Here is a 15,413-nt window from a genome sequence, read left to right on the forward strand (position 1 = left end):
AGGGGTTGAAGAACAACTGCAGCGGGGGAATTTTCAGACCTGATGGGTTTAACATTACTGGCGGATTTAAGTAATATTTTTTATTTTAACTAATTAATTCTGTAGTGTTCTAGTGAAGGTCGATGGCTGACTAATGCTTTGGACAAAAGGATGCTTGTTAGATATGTGTTTTCTTGGAAATAAAGACTGGTTCAAATATGTTTTGAGACACTGACACCCTGCCACTTGAGCAATATTGTTGGTGCAGTCAGATTGCCAATCCCCCACCCCTGCCACCCTGCCCTTTGACCAACACCAGCAGTGTAGGCAGGATGCCGCCCACAATATCTGTGTGAGGTATGTGTCTCTCAAATCACACTGGCATTGCCAAAGCCAAGGGTCAGCATGACTCTTACCCACATTTAAATGGCATTTTTGTGGCTGGTTGTTGCTCCCAGATGACCTGGACACCAAATGTCCCTGGATACCCATGGGAGCCACAGCATTACTTGTGCTGCTGATCAGTGATCAGTGGAGTTGCTGCATGGGTGTGCTGCTGCTCATCTCTCCTACTGGCAATAAAGCTCTCTTTTATAAACTATTCCAACAGCAGATACTAAGCAAATAATCTGGGAAAAAACAAAGGTCAGCATATTTGTGTCAGAAACACAAATATGTGTTTGCAGTGTCTGATGTGCCTTCTCCTCTACCCATTTGATTTCCAGCTGCCATGTCCTGATCATCTCAGTGCTGAAGCACTGTAGCCCCTCGTCCTAAATGGTAGCGGTAGTAAGAACAGTAGGGCTGGTGAGTATTTGCTTCATTTGATGCCCTTCCTCAACTCCTGGCAGCAACTTTCCCCATATTTGCTCTGTGAAGAATCAATAGTTTAAAAATAGAAATGAAGGGAGGAAGGAGAAAAAAAGAACCTTCTGAGACCAGCTTCACCCATGATTTTGAAAAGCCTAGTTTCTTTTTATAAACCTTTCTTTACTGGTGACATTATCACAGGAGTCCTTGTTGATGTCTGTGTGTTTTTATGTCATTGTAACTGACTTAACTCTGTTTGTTTTCATCTCCTCTTCTCTCCCAGTGGAGTTTTTATACTGTGATTTGGCTTCCATGAAGTCTATACGGCAATTTGTGCAGCAGTTTAGAGCAAAGAATTGTCCACTCCATGTCCTGGTGAATAATGGTGAGTTCTGGTTTTTTTCTTCACATATCTGCAGGGGAAGATGTGACAAATGGAGCTCTTGTCTATCACTTCACATTTCAAATAGATTATCTGAACCATACAGCAGGTTACCATAGGTCTGCATTAACTGGGATGTCTTTCTAGAGTTAAATTGCCTTTTTTTGAGAGATTGTCAGGAGAGCAGTCTGAACACTTCAATGCACACCTGCTCATGATGTTATCGCAAGTCTGGTTCCTTTGCTGTGATTTTTTAGCTCTCCAGCACCAAAAATAATGCAATTATACAACTGGATAATCTCTAAGAAAAATAAGAAAGGAAAGAGAAGCTGTACTTCATACCAGTAGAAAACCTGTCTTTTCACCTTTATTTACTTTCTCTCCCCTTATAATTTTCCCTGTATAAACACTTGTTTACTGTGGTTGACTGATGAGCTGGGCTGGGGGTTTAAACCACCTGAAATACAATCTGGGAAATCGTTCAGCAACCTCAGAGAAGTCACTGCATACATTCACGTGCTACTGGAAAGTTGTTCATAAAACTGCATCCTCAGTGGTCAGAGCACAAGTTAAAAGGACAATATTTATCTTGCATTAGTACAATTATCAAATGAATCTCATTATTCTTAGGGATTTTAGCTTTTGTTATTCACATACTTGCTATCTAATTTTGTATTGTAGACACAGTGTTTTTGGAAGCCAGGTGTACAATAATTTTCCTCCAGAAGCCACTCATGCTCTGTTTGCACTGTCCTAAAGGGGAATTTTCACCTGTCTATTTAACTAAGGGAAAAACCCACCAGCAACAATTTAGGCTTCTTGTACAAGTTTCCTGCTGTTATATGCTGCTGTTCTTGTTTCCCCAACTATTTACATATGTTTTTATTAAGACATCCCAGAGAACATCTTCTGTTTTCCTGTGCACACTTCAATCCTAGTGAGAGCAAACATGCTATAAATAAATGGGTTTGTTATATTCATTGATGCCTTAAAGAGCTCTCAGCAACACAAGTAAATACTGCAATAAAAATTCAAGGGTTTTTTATTTGCTGATTGATATGAAACATTTGTGAAATGTTCAATTAAGTGTTCATTTTTCTTTGATTAGTCAAAAAGTCCTACTATTATTATTTTAATTGTGCAATAATTAGAGGTAGTGGATATTTAAGCCTAGTTACAAAGTCTTTCCAGATTTACTTTTAAACATGCAGAGTAAAAACTGTTACACATATGGGAATGACACTATTTGAAAAAACAACATTTTGTGGAAAAAAGGATTTTTAATTCTATGAACCCATCAGGCATCCCCTGCCCTGCACTAGTTTTCAGCATGAGCAGAGCCAGCATTGTCAGCAGGGGCTTGGAGGCCAATTGGGGGGAAAATGATGAGGCTGAAGCAACTGGGAAGCCCTCTGGAATAAAAGATATTTTTTCTGCCCTAGCCTTTGCGGAATTGGAATGGATGAAAATTAAATATGTCTACTTATCCAAGAAACAAAGTTGTATGAAATAGGTCTCCTAATGTTCCTAATAAGTTACGAGACAAAAGAGTGTAAGCCCAAAACTTATTTTAAGAAAGGAGTTTGAGACTAAAATTTGCCTGATTCAGTCTATTTATTTGTGACTTGCAAGAAAGGCATGTGATTTCACTTATGCTTTTTTATCAAATACAATTGGCAAGAGAAATCTGTTGTTTCAGAAAATCCTTTTAGAATCTACAATTAAATGAATGGTCCAAATCTGTTTTTTGCCTTATCTTTAACAGAATCACATCCAAAGCATAGGTGAAGAATCCCATAAAACTAGGTTAGTTTCTGGCCATTGTCTGGCAATGACTCCACTTTTGAATGCTCTTTCTTGCACCTTTTATTTTTATAGTCCTTTTTATTTGCTTTGGTAAATAATCTGTAGCATTTAGTTTTGTTACTAGTTTCATAATGAAAGCCCAAATGTTTCCTTGCTACATAAGAGGAAAATGAACATACCTTATAAAGGAGAAATGGCCTGATGCAAAAACCAACAGTGTTGAGCACAATCAAGACAAGTGCTGACCTTTGGGCTATCTGGTTGGCTTCTCCTTTTCCCTTTCCCTTCCTCCTTCCTCCTTTCTTCTCATTTTTTTTACTGTAACTCAGTGCACCAAGGAGGATGATTCAGTCCATCACGGATGGCAGAGCTGGAAGCACTACTCTCTCCAAAGCCTCATCACAGTTGCCAGTTCTACTGCCTTTCCCACAGGATTTCCGGGACACAAGCTTGGATGTCTGGAAAAGGAAAATGCTTGCAATATTGAAATGTCAGATGGGAACTGGTTGTTGGGCACATTGTCAGTGAGAGTGTCTTTGGTCAGAAAACTCTGTTGTCAGGAGAAAGGCATTTTTCATGACTTTTTGATACCTTGCAGGACATCACCTAATGGCATTGATTTTCTTGTGTCTCAGTGTATGCCTTTAGAATAGTAGGTTTCTTAGTGTCACCTGGTACTTTTTTATTTCTTACAGTTCCCAAAGCTCTAGCATTCTTGATATGAAACATTATTTTTATTTTTTAGCATGTGAATAAGAGCTTGTGGGCCAGACAGCTACACATACAGTGCATTTGTAGGCAATCATATGCTTTTAAGAGTCTGACAAAAATCTATGGGGTGATGGAGAGTCTCCATTAGGTTTTGAAAATGAAACTTTGGTGCGTCCCGTGACTTCTGAATCAGACTATCAGCAAGCTAGTAAAAATTTTTCTCTCTGTCTTAATAGGACCAAGCATTTTATTATCAGGACTGTACTCTTCTCTTACATTTAGTGTAAAAGTGCAAGAACTGTTACACTGAAATTTTTGCACTACATATTAGTATTATTTAATTGCTTTAAATTTAAATCTTTTAAATTGATTGATATAATCATGGTACATGTTACTGAACTTTCCACATATTATCTCCATGACTACATATCCTGTATGTATATGAAGGTGTATGATATTTGTTGAAGGCTTGTGCAAACCTGTAAAAAAGCCAAATATTTGAAGAGGAATTGATGAAAGTTCCAACATTTTACAATAATGCAATCTATGAAATTAACATTGAAATGTTATTAAAGACAGGGTTTTGTGTGAATTACTGTACTAAATAAATAATCAATACTACATGTCTGATCTAAGATTGCTATGAAATTCAGCAGTTTTTCAGGTCACTGGTGATTTTTTTTTTTAATTGTCTCTCCATCACTTTCCCTCTGTCCCTCACCTAACTCAAGGATTTAGTTGGAAATTAAATTAATACTAAAATCCTGAGTTTCAAAGTATTCTCCTAGAGCTAAACATCCAGATCCCACAATAATCTAGTGAAGGTTTAGGTATCCAACTAAATGGAGATTAGTGCACTAGTCACCTCCTCTTTTTGTTATAGTTTATTTTAGCATGTATATTTCACTTTCTAATTTCTAATTTAAAAGGAAAAATTTGGTTGAATGCACGCATTACTTCAGCTGACAAATAAGAGCCTGTTTTTCCATTACTATGCTTTCTGCATCAGTAATGTGCAAGCTCAGCTCTTTGTTTTTAAAATAAACAAAACATATTAAAAATGCAAATAGAGTATTATATAAACTTTTTTAAAATATAATGTGCTAGTGCTAAAAAGAGAAAAATGCTATGACATAGAAAACAAACTCATTTTCTGTAGAAAACAAGAAGTAAGCTAAATGGTTGAACTGTGTGCCACAGAAAGAGGGATGCAGCATAAGCAGTGCAGAAAGCTTAATCTGACAGAAGGTCAGGAGAATGTGTCTTGTAGTCTGCTAATTAGCAATTGGGTGCTAATTTTTAGTTTTGTTTTGGAAAGAACTGTGTCTTTGTACAGATGAAAAGCATTTAGCAAATTACAGCATGTACACTAGTGTTAATTATTTAATACATTCCTAAAAATGGCATTGCTGTTAAAACACATTAGAGAGTCTGCTGTCTTCTTGTGGTTGAAAAAGGGACAGATACAAAAACACTTTGTAAAATTCCATGACCAGTAGTCACTGTTTCATGCCAGAGATGTTTTTTCTAACCTTGAAGGCAGTCATTTTCTCTGTGTGCTAGAACTGTTGCTCAGCACCTTGTAGTTACTGTTCTTGCTTGTATGTTGTTTACAGTACTCAATGATCTCAAATCCAAGAGACCCAACACCAAAATCACAAGATATTTAGTGATGGCAGAATACCTCTGGAAGCCAAACATGCACTAACTCATTAACAATCAAATACCAATTTAGAGATTTCAGGCTATTATTAGCCTGTTGCAGACAGATTACAGTTAATATATTTCAGGTTGAAGCCTATCTAAGCCAATTTAAAATCAATATTTCTGAACTGCTAGCTAATTCAGATGATCATATTTCGTACTTTGTGGATTATCTGAGAAATTATCAGTCTCCTGATAGAATTAATAAATCTGTATGATCTTACCTCTTCAGTTCCTAGAGCACATTAAAAGCTGTATCACCAGCTGAGTGTGTGAAATATATATATTTCCTTGTGTTACCTACACACAACCCAGCCACATGCAGGTGAGCCATAATCCTTTGCCAGGAATCCCTTGAAGAGTCCCATGGATGCTGTCATGGTTGATCATATATTAAATTACTCTTGCTTCTGAGTACTTGCAGGATCAGATCTTCAGAAGAAGTGTGAAATTTGGGGGCCGGGAACAAGGGCATGTATCAAATGCAAACAATTTTATAGATGCTTACTTACTCACAGGTCATATTTATAAGTTGAATTTACTAATAGTTAAATTGTTTGAAATTATCAGAATTGGACCTATGAAAAGATCCTGTCCCACTGGGTGAGGTAAGAGCCAGCTCCCTTGTCTGTAGCAGCTGCAGGTTACTCTGGCTGTTCAGATGAAAGGGAAAGAAACCTCAGAGGTGTGGAAATTCACTGGAGAAGGCCTTGAGGGAAAGTTAGTGAGGAGGATTGCTGTTGACTCCAGTGAAACTTGGGTTTCATCGACATTCCAGCCGCACAGGAAAGCTGTGGTGAACCCAGGATATGATATCTCATTAAAGTTCTTCCAGTGTCTTGCTTACAACATCACGTTTCATCTTTATCCTTCTTCGAAGACAAATTAGAGCAATACCCAAGCAAATCTGTGATGGAAAAGGTATAGAGGGATAGGGACAAAGAGAGAAGAGGATGAGCAGAAGAGCAAATAGCCTTTACCTATGTATGTAATGGATGATAAGTACCAGATATGATGGAAGAGCTGGGCCTTTGAGACATGGTTTGAGCTGGAAAAGGTAGTTTGAGGTGGTGGTGAGATTGGCTTACAATGGATCTTCCATGTGTGATGGGAAAAACTAGAAGGCTCATAAAGACTTTAATATGCAGTATTAACATAAGAAGAAACTCTCAGAGCCATATTTTTTTATCAAGTTCAGTGCATGACAGGTGCCATCTTCTCAGATTTTTCAGAAGAGTTCATCTTTTAAGAGAGCTGACTGTGGGGAGGCTGGCTGATCACACATTGCTCTTCACAAGGTATTAGGTGCCTTGGGTATTGCAAGTAACTTGTCTGGGCACGTGTCAGAGCACCGTGACACTGCTGACAGTATCCAGCCTGGCTCCTTCAGAGCAACTGAGGGTTGTGCAATGCCAGCATTTATCTGGGGTATGGATTTTAGCAGCAGTTGTCAGCTAGAGATTTTATTATACTTGGATAGCACTGTTGTCTGCCCGAATTATATGTATCTTATGTGAAGATGTCAGATTTTCTAGAAAAGGTTTATTTTTTATTGGAAGAACTAGTAAGGTAGAGGGGTAACCTTAGACTACTTCTGGCTTTCAAAGAGTAAGGATTTCATTCATGAAAATCCTGATTTTTGTCTGATGTTATCTTTGTCTTTCTGATTATTTCCAAAGCTTTTTCTCTGTCTGTGATATCAAACAGTTTGTGAAAGGGGAAATATCTCAGGCTCCACATGCTGCAGCTTCTTGACCTATTTGCTTTTATGTCTTGAATATGGACATTTTATCAGAGGAAGACAGTTACAAAATTCAGCTATTTGGTGGATTAGGAAACACAGCTGGTTCTACTTGAGTGTGTGGAACATTTGCCATTGGCTTTTCTGAAAGGCAGAAGTGAACCATGTTTTAGTTTTACTTAATCCTTTCATAGCTTTTAGGTAAAAATATTTTTTATACAAATTGCAAACCGAAATATTTTACTTCTAAGAGAATATCCTATTGAATTAGAATGCTGTGACTGACTTTCCTATTTTCTGATTGTGAGTGGGATAACTCACCATTGTGCCAACTCAAATAACCAAACAGTTACTGAGTATATTTTTAGGAAACAAAGGGGGTTTTTGAACCAGATCTAATTAGGAATGCTCTCATTTATTTTAGTGTAAAATCAAAACCTTGGTTGTGGAATGTATGCTCTTTTTTTAAGTGACACATTTTCCAAGGAACTAGCTTGTGCTGCGTTCACGTGTAGCAGCATGACATTGATTCAGAAAGTGACTCTGTTCTTAAGGAGGTATTACAGCTGGTTCAGTTATGTTCTGAACCTACCAAGATTTGGTTGTTGTTCTCATAGTCCTTGAATGTGGATTGTTTGCATTTTTTCCTTTTTTTTTTTAACCTACTGAGAAACTAAGAACTTGCCTTTGCTGGAAAGACACATTGCTTTATCTTCTTTGGCACAGCTAATACAGTGCACTTCTCCCTTGTGAACAGTATAGGTGGGTCTGGGAGCAGTAGCAGTAGACATTACTCAGTTTTCAGTTCCTTACTACTTAGCCAAACTTTTAGTGTTTGGGCTAAGAGTTTCCATGCCAAGTATTTGCCTTGGGCTAACTTTTTTTAAAATTTTATTTTGTAATGTCAGATAAAAGAGTTTATCTGTTTCCAGCAACAATTAGACTTACATCTTAGGAGTTTTTTTAATGTCAAAAATTATGGCAAGGTTTTTCCCAAGGGCTGTGGTGTTATCACACATTTTGGAATTGAATGCAGACAAGATGTTGCATTTGTGTCAGCAGCAGTTGCACCTTTTGTCACATACGGAATATTCCCATGATGGGTCAAGTCAGAAGCCTGCTAAGCCCTGCACTTTGTAAGCCATCCTTCATGTGTTCCTCACTGAAGGTTTTGCCTATACCAAGCATGTCCCAAGTCGAGGCTGAGCAGGGCTTTCTGCTGGAATCACAACCCTGAGTCGTGGTGAGAGCTGCTGCGTGCAGGCGAATGCACCAGCACTGGCGCTGGGCTCCAGCATCCCATCAGCTCTTCCTGGCTGCCTCTGAGCTTGGTGGAGATGGTCACTGGCTCTCACTTCAGGCTCCTCCAGTCTCTCCACTGTCCAGACTGGTGGCCTCAGTCTTCCATGGTCTCTGTGACAAGTTTCTGTCCCATGAAAAATAGACTGTGAAGAGTTGATGGGTGGGAGGAACAGGGCAGTTAGTTGGGAACCATCAGGATGACAGACACTTCGATGGCAAAACATTTGAACTTGCTGATTAAAAGACTTTTATAAAGAATGAAACTGTGAATGTGGCATATCAGAATATTAAATATCAGAAAATTAATAAAAGAGCAAGTACTGGGGTAGAGCTGGGGTGGGTAGTGAGGACAAAGAGAGTCATTAGGTATGTCTGAACTGTAGGAGATGTCTCAGTCAGAGGCTGGAAAGGCTGAGACACCATATGATTCACAAGGATCGAGTCCTTAACCTTGAGGACTGGAGTCTCTGTTGGTCACTACCTGGTTGACTCTTTTCCTGCAGTGAGGGCGTTCTTGATTGATCCCTTACTTGCAAGTTTACTGATGTTAAACCGAGATGCGAATTTTCCCCCTGGTGGAGAAGGGGTTGGAACCTCCCTTCTGCTTGATCGCCCACTTCTATGTAACTTTGTACAAAGAAACTTGTAACTTAGTCACAGATGGTTGATACTGAAGGGGGGATGGAGAACCTGGTAGGAGCCTCAGAGCCACAGATCATGGCTCCAGCAGGAAACCAGTTTCAGCAGCGAGGGGAAGGTGAGCCAGGTGTGTGACAGGCTCATGCCTGCAGGGTGCAGAGTGATGTGGGATTGAGACACAAAGGAGCTGCAATGGCTGGGTAAGAAAATTAGGGAGAAGGAATTTACCATTTGCAGGGAAGCAGAGAGGCAGATGAAGCTGATATGTGTGGGGGGCTGTACCTCTCCCCTCCTTCCTGAACACATGCAGTTCCTTGATAAGATCAGCATGGGATCACTGGATTGTGGAGGTAAGGGAGGAGGGGAGGCTGGGAAGCAGAACACTGTGGTTGGTTCATCATGGCCCTGCATTTTGCCCGACACAGGGAGTTGGGGAAGCTGTGACGAAAGGTAATCAGAAAAGGCCATGGGTAGTGTAGAGCATCTTGGGAGAAGGGAGCAGGAGGTGAGAGCTCATGGGAACTCATTCAGTGCTGGAGCAGAGGCTCAGGCAGACTCTTGTGGAGAAGTTGTTCTGGGATGAGGCAGGAGAGACCTAATCCAGCACAACCCCAGGCTGGGTCCCTACCCTTTATCAAACCTGTTTTCATGGTGGGCAGTACCTTCCAGGGAAGGTCCATGTGCAGGACATTCTTCCAGCACTAATGCCAGACAGACTAACAGGCGTCTTTGCATCTCCCCAAGGGTCAAATGCATTGGTGTGGTGTCTGTGTGTCATCCAAGTGTCATTGTTATGGGGTAAAAGTTCTTGCTTTGCTTCATTTTCCTCCCATTTGGCTTTGGAAAATGGCATATACACGTATAAAGAGCTCCAAAAGACATTAGGAAATGCAAGAGTCTAAGCACCCTCTGGGAAGGGGAATAAGCATTGGGAAGCTGTACTGAGTTTCATCTGTATTTTTGTGTTTTTCTTCTAAAATGCTGGGGTTTTACCTTTTCAGTTTTCATACACTGTTAATCTGGCTTCTGTGTGTGGTCCTGTCAAGACTCAGAACACTTTCCTGGGATACCAATAGGCATGTGGCATACTTGTATCACTGGACTCTGGGTTAGGGATCTGGCTTAGAAAGCAGCTATGTCACAGCTTTTCCAGCAGTGCTGTAAATTCACTGCTCTGCAGCCCAGACAAGAAAATAAGAAGCAGTACCTGTAAGAAGTAGTCATGTGGGCACAGTTGTGCCTCCACTAAGCACTTCTGGGGGCAATTCTTCCAATAAGGCATTGCATGTTCTCGTTGCTCACTGGCCAGGAGAGACCTGCAGGGCAGGGGTATTCTGGGATTGCACAGCCCAATTGAACAACGTGGAACAGGCAACCTGGTAGAGGCAGCCTAGCCAGGGGAAGCTGCTGTAGGGTCCTTCTGTTCAGGAGAGAAGTGGGCCATGCTATTTTATGTGTAGATACACCCAGAGATGTTTTGTTGCATGGGTGCGCAGGAGAGAGTGGTTTTGACATTCCGTGAGGTGGGGTGGGTTGCCTTGTGTGGCTGCACTCATGGGATGGGAAATGCTGCTAAGGGCAGCAGCTAGGACACTGCAAAGCCTCTGTGGAGGAAGGGCTTTGTGCTTTTACTGGAAGTAACTATCTCTTAATTTTTCCCCTTGGGAACATTTTTTGGTACAGTATGTATCTCTTCCTTGTAAATAGCAAGAACTGGGTGAATGTGATCATAAAGGTTCACCTCCTGCTGTGAAGGTGTTATGTGTAAGTGTTTGGGGCTGATCTATTGCGTTATCTGCCCAGCCTTTGGCTGTCTGGGGATAAAAGAACTTGTGTGAGGGGGATCTGCCTCCAAACCCTCTTCTGTGAGCCTGGCTGGGAAGGCAGACATTTTGTGCTGCATGTGAAAAAGAGATTTTAAACCTTTCTTTTGTAGTGAGTTTGAGAGGACTGACTTTAAAAACCTCCAAGTAGTTCACTGTAAATAAATCCAGATGAGTGAAATACTTGTATTTTTATAGCTCTTAAAACACATTTTATAATGGAGATGAAGGATGTCTTTGCAGTGGGAGGTATGGGAGTTAGAGCAATATTTGTCATCATCTGCAGTATGAGCAGGCATAGTGCAAATTCTCCTGTATAATTCAATAAAAATGCGGTGTGTCTGGCCTATAGTATTTACAACTATCATAAAAATTTTTGTTATGCTACATGCAGTATCAGATCCATTTTGTTTAAATTACATAAGATATTGATGGATCAGAAACCAAGATTTTCATTAGAAAATTTTACAGAAAATCATCATAAATTCCTGCTTACAAAGACAGCTCCCTTGAACTGTATTCATTCTTTGAGTGAGAAATATGATTATTGCCTAGTCATAGAATTAAAAAAGAATATAAATTTTATTATTCATTAAAGCTGATTAAAATGTGTGATTTGAACATGTTACAATAAATGCAAAACTGCAGCACATATATCACTATAAGAGCAGTTGTTCAGCATAGTTTTGCAGCAAAATATTTTTCTTATTCTAATTTATTTCTATCTCTGCAAAACCACACATTCATTTTTTTTATTCAGTTTTTTGTGCCTGCACTATCAGTCTTTTGCCAGAATATTTCAGCAACAGCTAATCAATTACAAAGTAAAAGCTCATGTTCAGTTTACTTATTAATTCATTTTCTAATGCCATGATGTTATCACTGATATTTTAAAACTGGATCTTCTGGAGACAATCCAACTATATCACAGGGAAAAACATATAAGAAAATTATATCAGAACTGAGGTGTTTGGCATTAACGTTTTGTGTGCTGCCACTTCAAATTTCCATACACTCTGAAAAAATTATAAGGCTGGCTACTGATAATTAAAATCAGAAAGATACCGAGCTGTTTGGATTCCATACCAGAAGAACAAGCAGAAACATTCTTAGTTTACAATGAAGAGATAAGGCGTTTGTTAATGTTTCGGATAGTATTGGATTAATTAAAAAATTAAAAATAGAACCAGCTTTCATTTTTGAGTTAACATTTGGGGCCCTTAAGTAAAGCTGATGATGTTTCTGGACAAGAGAAAATCAATAGCATGCCAGTTTTAATATCTACTGAATGTTAGGTAGTTAACAATTTAAAAAAGAGAGCTTACTGCTACACTTACAAGGTTTTCTCTTTTGTTGAGGAAGCAGACAGGTTCAGTTGCCTGTTGGGTATTCCTTTTCGTGCTCACTTTCAGTGAATTAAAATGGCTTTTCCTCAAATGAGAGAAACTGCCCTCAGACTACAGGGCAAGATTTTTGATATGAACTACCTGAAAGATGAGAGCCTTTAAAAAAAAATAATAAGGTCTTTTAAAGGTGTTTTGGCTTAGCATTATTTGAGGAGCTCTTGAAGACAAAAAGGGAATTGTAGTAGCATCAGATGCAAGCAGAGGTGATTGTGCCTGCTCAAGGACTTGATCAGAATTTCTACTCGGGGGATACTCCTGAAGAGTGAGCAAATTAATTTTGGGGAGTGTGTATCTTTACAGTTGTTCATTGCATAAATGAAAATTTTTTCTGTCTCCTGTTTTTTGCTTCCAGGATGTGCAGCACAGATGGTGGAGACTAATTGGGGTGGAGGGCAAAGCCTCTATGTGTTCTTGAAATCCTGTGTCTCTCTGGAGGTCGAGGGTGAAGTTGCTGTGGCACAGGCATCCTCGAGGCTAATGTGAGCGATGGCAGCCTCTCTGTGTTTGCCTGCTGGTCATGATACAAAGCTGAACAGCTGTAGCAGCTGTCTAACATAATTCTCTCAGGACAAATTCCTCCATCCCTCCACTTAACTCAACCAACAGAAGTGTGTCTGTGCATGGAGGGGTCCTGTAGCGAGCCCTGCAGCAGCCCCGGCAGATGCAGAAGCAGCATTCGGGGTGCACATCAGCCTTGCTGTGCCAGGGCATTTTTATATTGGATGCCTTTCCTGGGCTTGTATTTTACCAGTGTTGCTGCAAACAGAACTCTGGCAAACTGCTTCCTTTCACCTTTTCCGAGTGTCAGAGCTTTGGAGGGCAGGATGGCCTCAGAGATATGCAAATCATTTTCTTGTACTAGCCCTGGTGCTCAGAGATGCAGCAATGTTTCCATCTGCCCCCCTACAGCTCGTGCTGAGTTCTGTCTGTGCTAAAACTTGCACTGTAGCAGGCTGAGACTTGGTCTGGGAGCTTGGGGTTTGTTGCCATTCCCATCCTTTCCTTCTTCCCAGAAAACAAGAAAAACTCACAGCTGGGCTTGTCTCACATTTGCATCTGTCCATAACCTTCACGCCAGTTCTCAGTCCCAACCACTGTTTCAGATTATACACAGTTTACAGCAGTAAATGACGTAGGGAGATGCTAATCAGAGCTTTTGTGAAGCCTCATCATGTAATTTGTGTTGTGTTTCTTTCACTGTACCCCCAGGCAGCATAGCTCATGTTCAGTCTTAAATTCTCCATTTGCAGGTAGGCTGTGGTATACCCAAACCTTTTGTTTTCTCTGTGGTCTTCTTGAGCTTCTTCCCCTCCCACTGCTTCTCCAGTTGCTCCATTAAGCAGTAGGAAGCCACAGGTGAATCACTATGGGTGTTTGCTGTGCTAAAAAAGATCCCAAAAATATCTCTCCTTCAGCCCAAGCTGCAACAAAGCAGCAGTGTCAGGTGGCAGGAACCCCCAAAGCAGTGGTGTAGATGCATATCATGTGCAATTTAAAATGGTCATTTAATGCGCCATGATCAGGTCAGGCTGACATCAGGAAATGGGATGTTAAAGGCTTTTTAGAGGGCACATGAAGTAGCATGAGGATTAAGCTGACACTTTCTCATGCCTTGTGTTCAGAGGTGGCCCTTCTGCTGTATCATATTCATGAGTTTGAGAGAGAAGCATCCTGTAACAGGATTCTCCATGAGTTATATCCATCTACGTTTAAATGACAAAGATCATATCCACTTGTATAGTAGTTAAACTTTAATAAAATAAGAATAATTTATAGCGTTCAAGTCTATGCTATAACTGAGCAGTGTAACTATCCCTCACACAGCCTCAATACATGATATAATTTATGCATGAGCTCAGAATTCTCTGCAAGATGCTGAAATCAACATTGCATATTTGGGATGTGGATACTTATTTTAGACACTGAGTTGGAAAATTGTGGTTTGTAGAAATTTATGCAAAAATATTGCCAAAATAAGCATTGAAAACCTAATTTCAATATGCAGCTGCTTGTAAGCATGGTAATTAAGATATATTGGGTAAATTCACTACATCTTTTCTCACCCACACCAGTGAGACAGAAGTTGCAGATTTCAGATGTAGACTCACCAAAGCTTTAAACTCCAGCCAGGACTCAGGGCAAAGCTGTCTGGGAGAGCAGGTCTGCTGCTTAGCCTGGTCTTGTCTCCACTGCTCCGAGTTTTGATGGAGGGAATGTTGTTGGGATCGCCCAGCTCCCACCTCTTGAAAACACTTCTCACAAATGAACTCATTTACCCTCACAGTCCTGCAGGGAGGGAGGGAGAGAGTCAATCAGCATCTTATCTGGATAAAGAAACCAGAGTGGGGGTTTAGACATTTTTCCTGCCAGGAATAAATGAGTGTTGACTTGACATGCCATCACCAGTCACTCATTGCTCTAAATGCTGTGTTTACCCTCTGCAGCAGGAGATCCGTGCTCCTTCTAGCTTGCTGGTCCTCTGAAATAAATCAACAGGTTTTACCTCTACTTTTTCCTCCAGCTGGGGTGATGCTGGTCCCTGAAAGGAAGACGGAGGATGGGTTTGAGGAGCACTTCGGCTTGAACTACTTGGGACACTTCCTGTTGACTAACCTCCTCTTGGATACGCTGAAGCAATCAGGAACGCACAGTCACAATGCTAGGATCATCACTGTCTCATCAGCCACCCATTATGTAGGCAAATTGCACCTAAACGACTTACAAAGCAGGTACCGATCCCTTTTTGGTATTCACTGATCTGTAGTAATCGTGTGCAGATTAAACTACAAAATAATTTTTACTGACTACTGAATGAGGTGGGGTTTTGTCGCCTTTTTTTAATTAATTTTTTTTTTTTTTTTTTTTTTTTACAATTTATGGTGCTTCTCAAGCACTTGCTTAATAGATTCCAGATTTGATCAAAGCTTGCAGCCTTGAGTCAAAGATACAAATAATTTATAAACTTCTGAAAGGTGTATTTTAGTCTGGGCTTTGAAAACCTCACTTTGCTTTCTGATGCCTATACTGCGGTGATGGCTGTGGTGCATGCGGCGCCTGGGCTCGCCACTGCCTAATCAGGGAGACTCTCCATAACTGGGATGTTTTGAAAT

General features: G+C 40.3%; 1 protein-coding gene across 2 annotated transcripts in view; it reads left to right on the forward strand.

Annotated features, from left to right (window-relative positions):
* Positions 1 to 15,413, forward strand: part of DHRSX (dehydrogenase/reductase X-linked) — a 202,795-nt gene that overhangs the window by 141,791 nt on the left and 45,591 nt on the right. For both annotated transcript variants that reach the window (XM_017728548.1, XM_008629328.2), the window contains 2 exons: positions 1,073 to 1,174; positions 14,825 to 15,032. In XM_017728548.1, coding sequence (XP_017584037.1) covers positions 1,073 to 1,174; positions 14,825 to 15,032 — 310 coding nt within the window. The remainder of the gene's footprint in view (positions 1 to 1,072; positions 1,175 to 14,824; positions 15,033 to 15,413) is intronic.

The sequence above is a fragment of the Corvus brachyrhynchos genome, unplaced genomic scaffold (assembly GCF_000691975.1).
Source record: "Corvus brachyrhynchos isolate BGI_N302 unplaced genomic scaffold, ASM69197v1 scaffold92, whole genome shotgun sequence".
NCBI classification, from domain to species: domain Eukaryota; kingdom Metazoa; phylum Chordata; class Aves; order Passeriformes; family Corvidae; genus Corvus; species Corvus brachyrhynchos.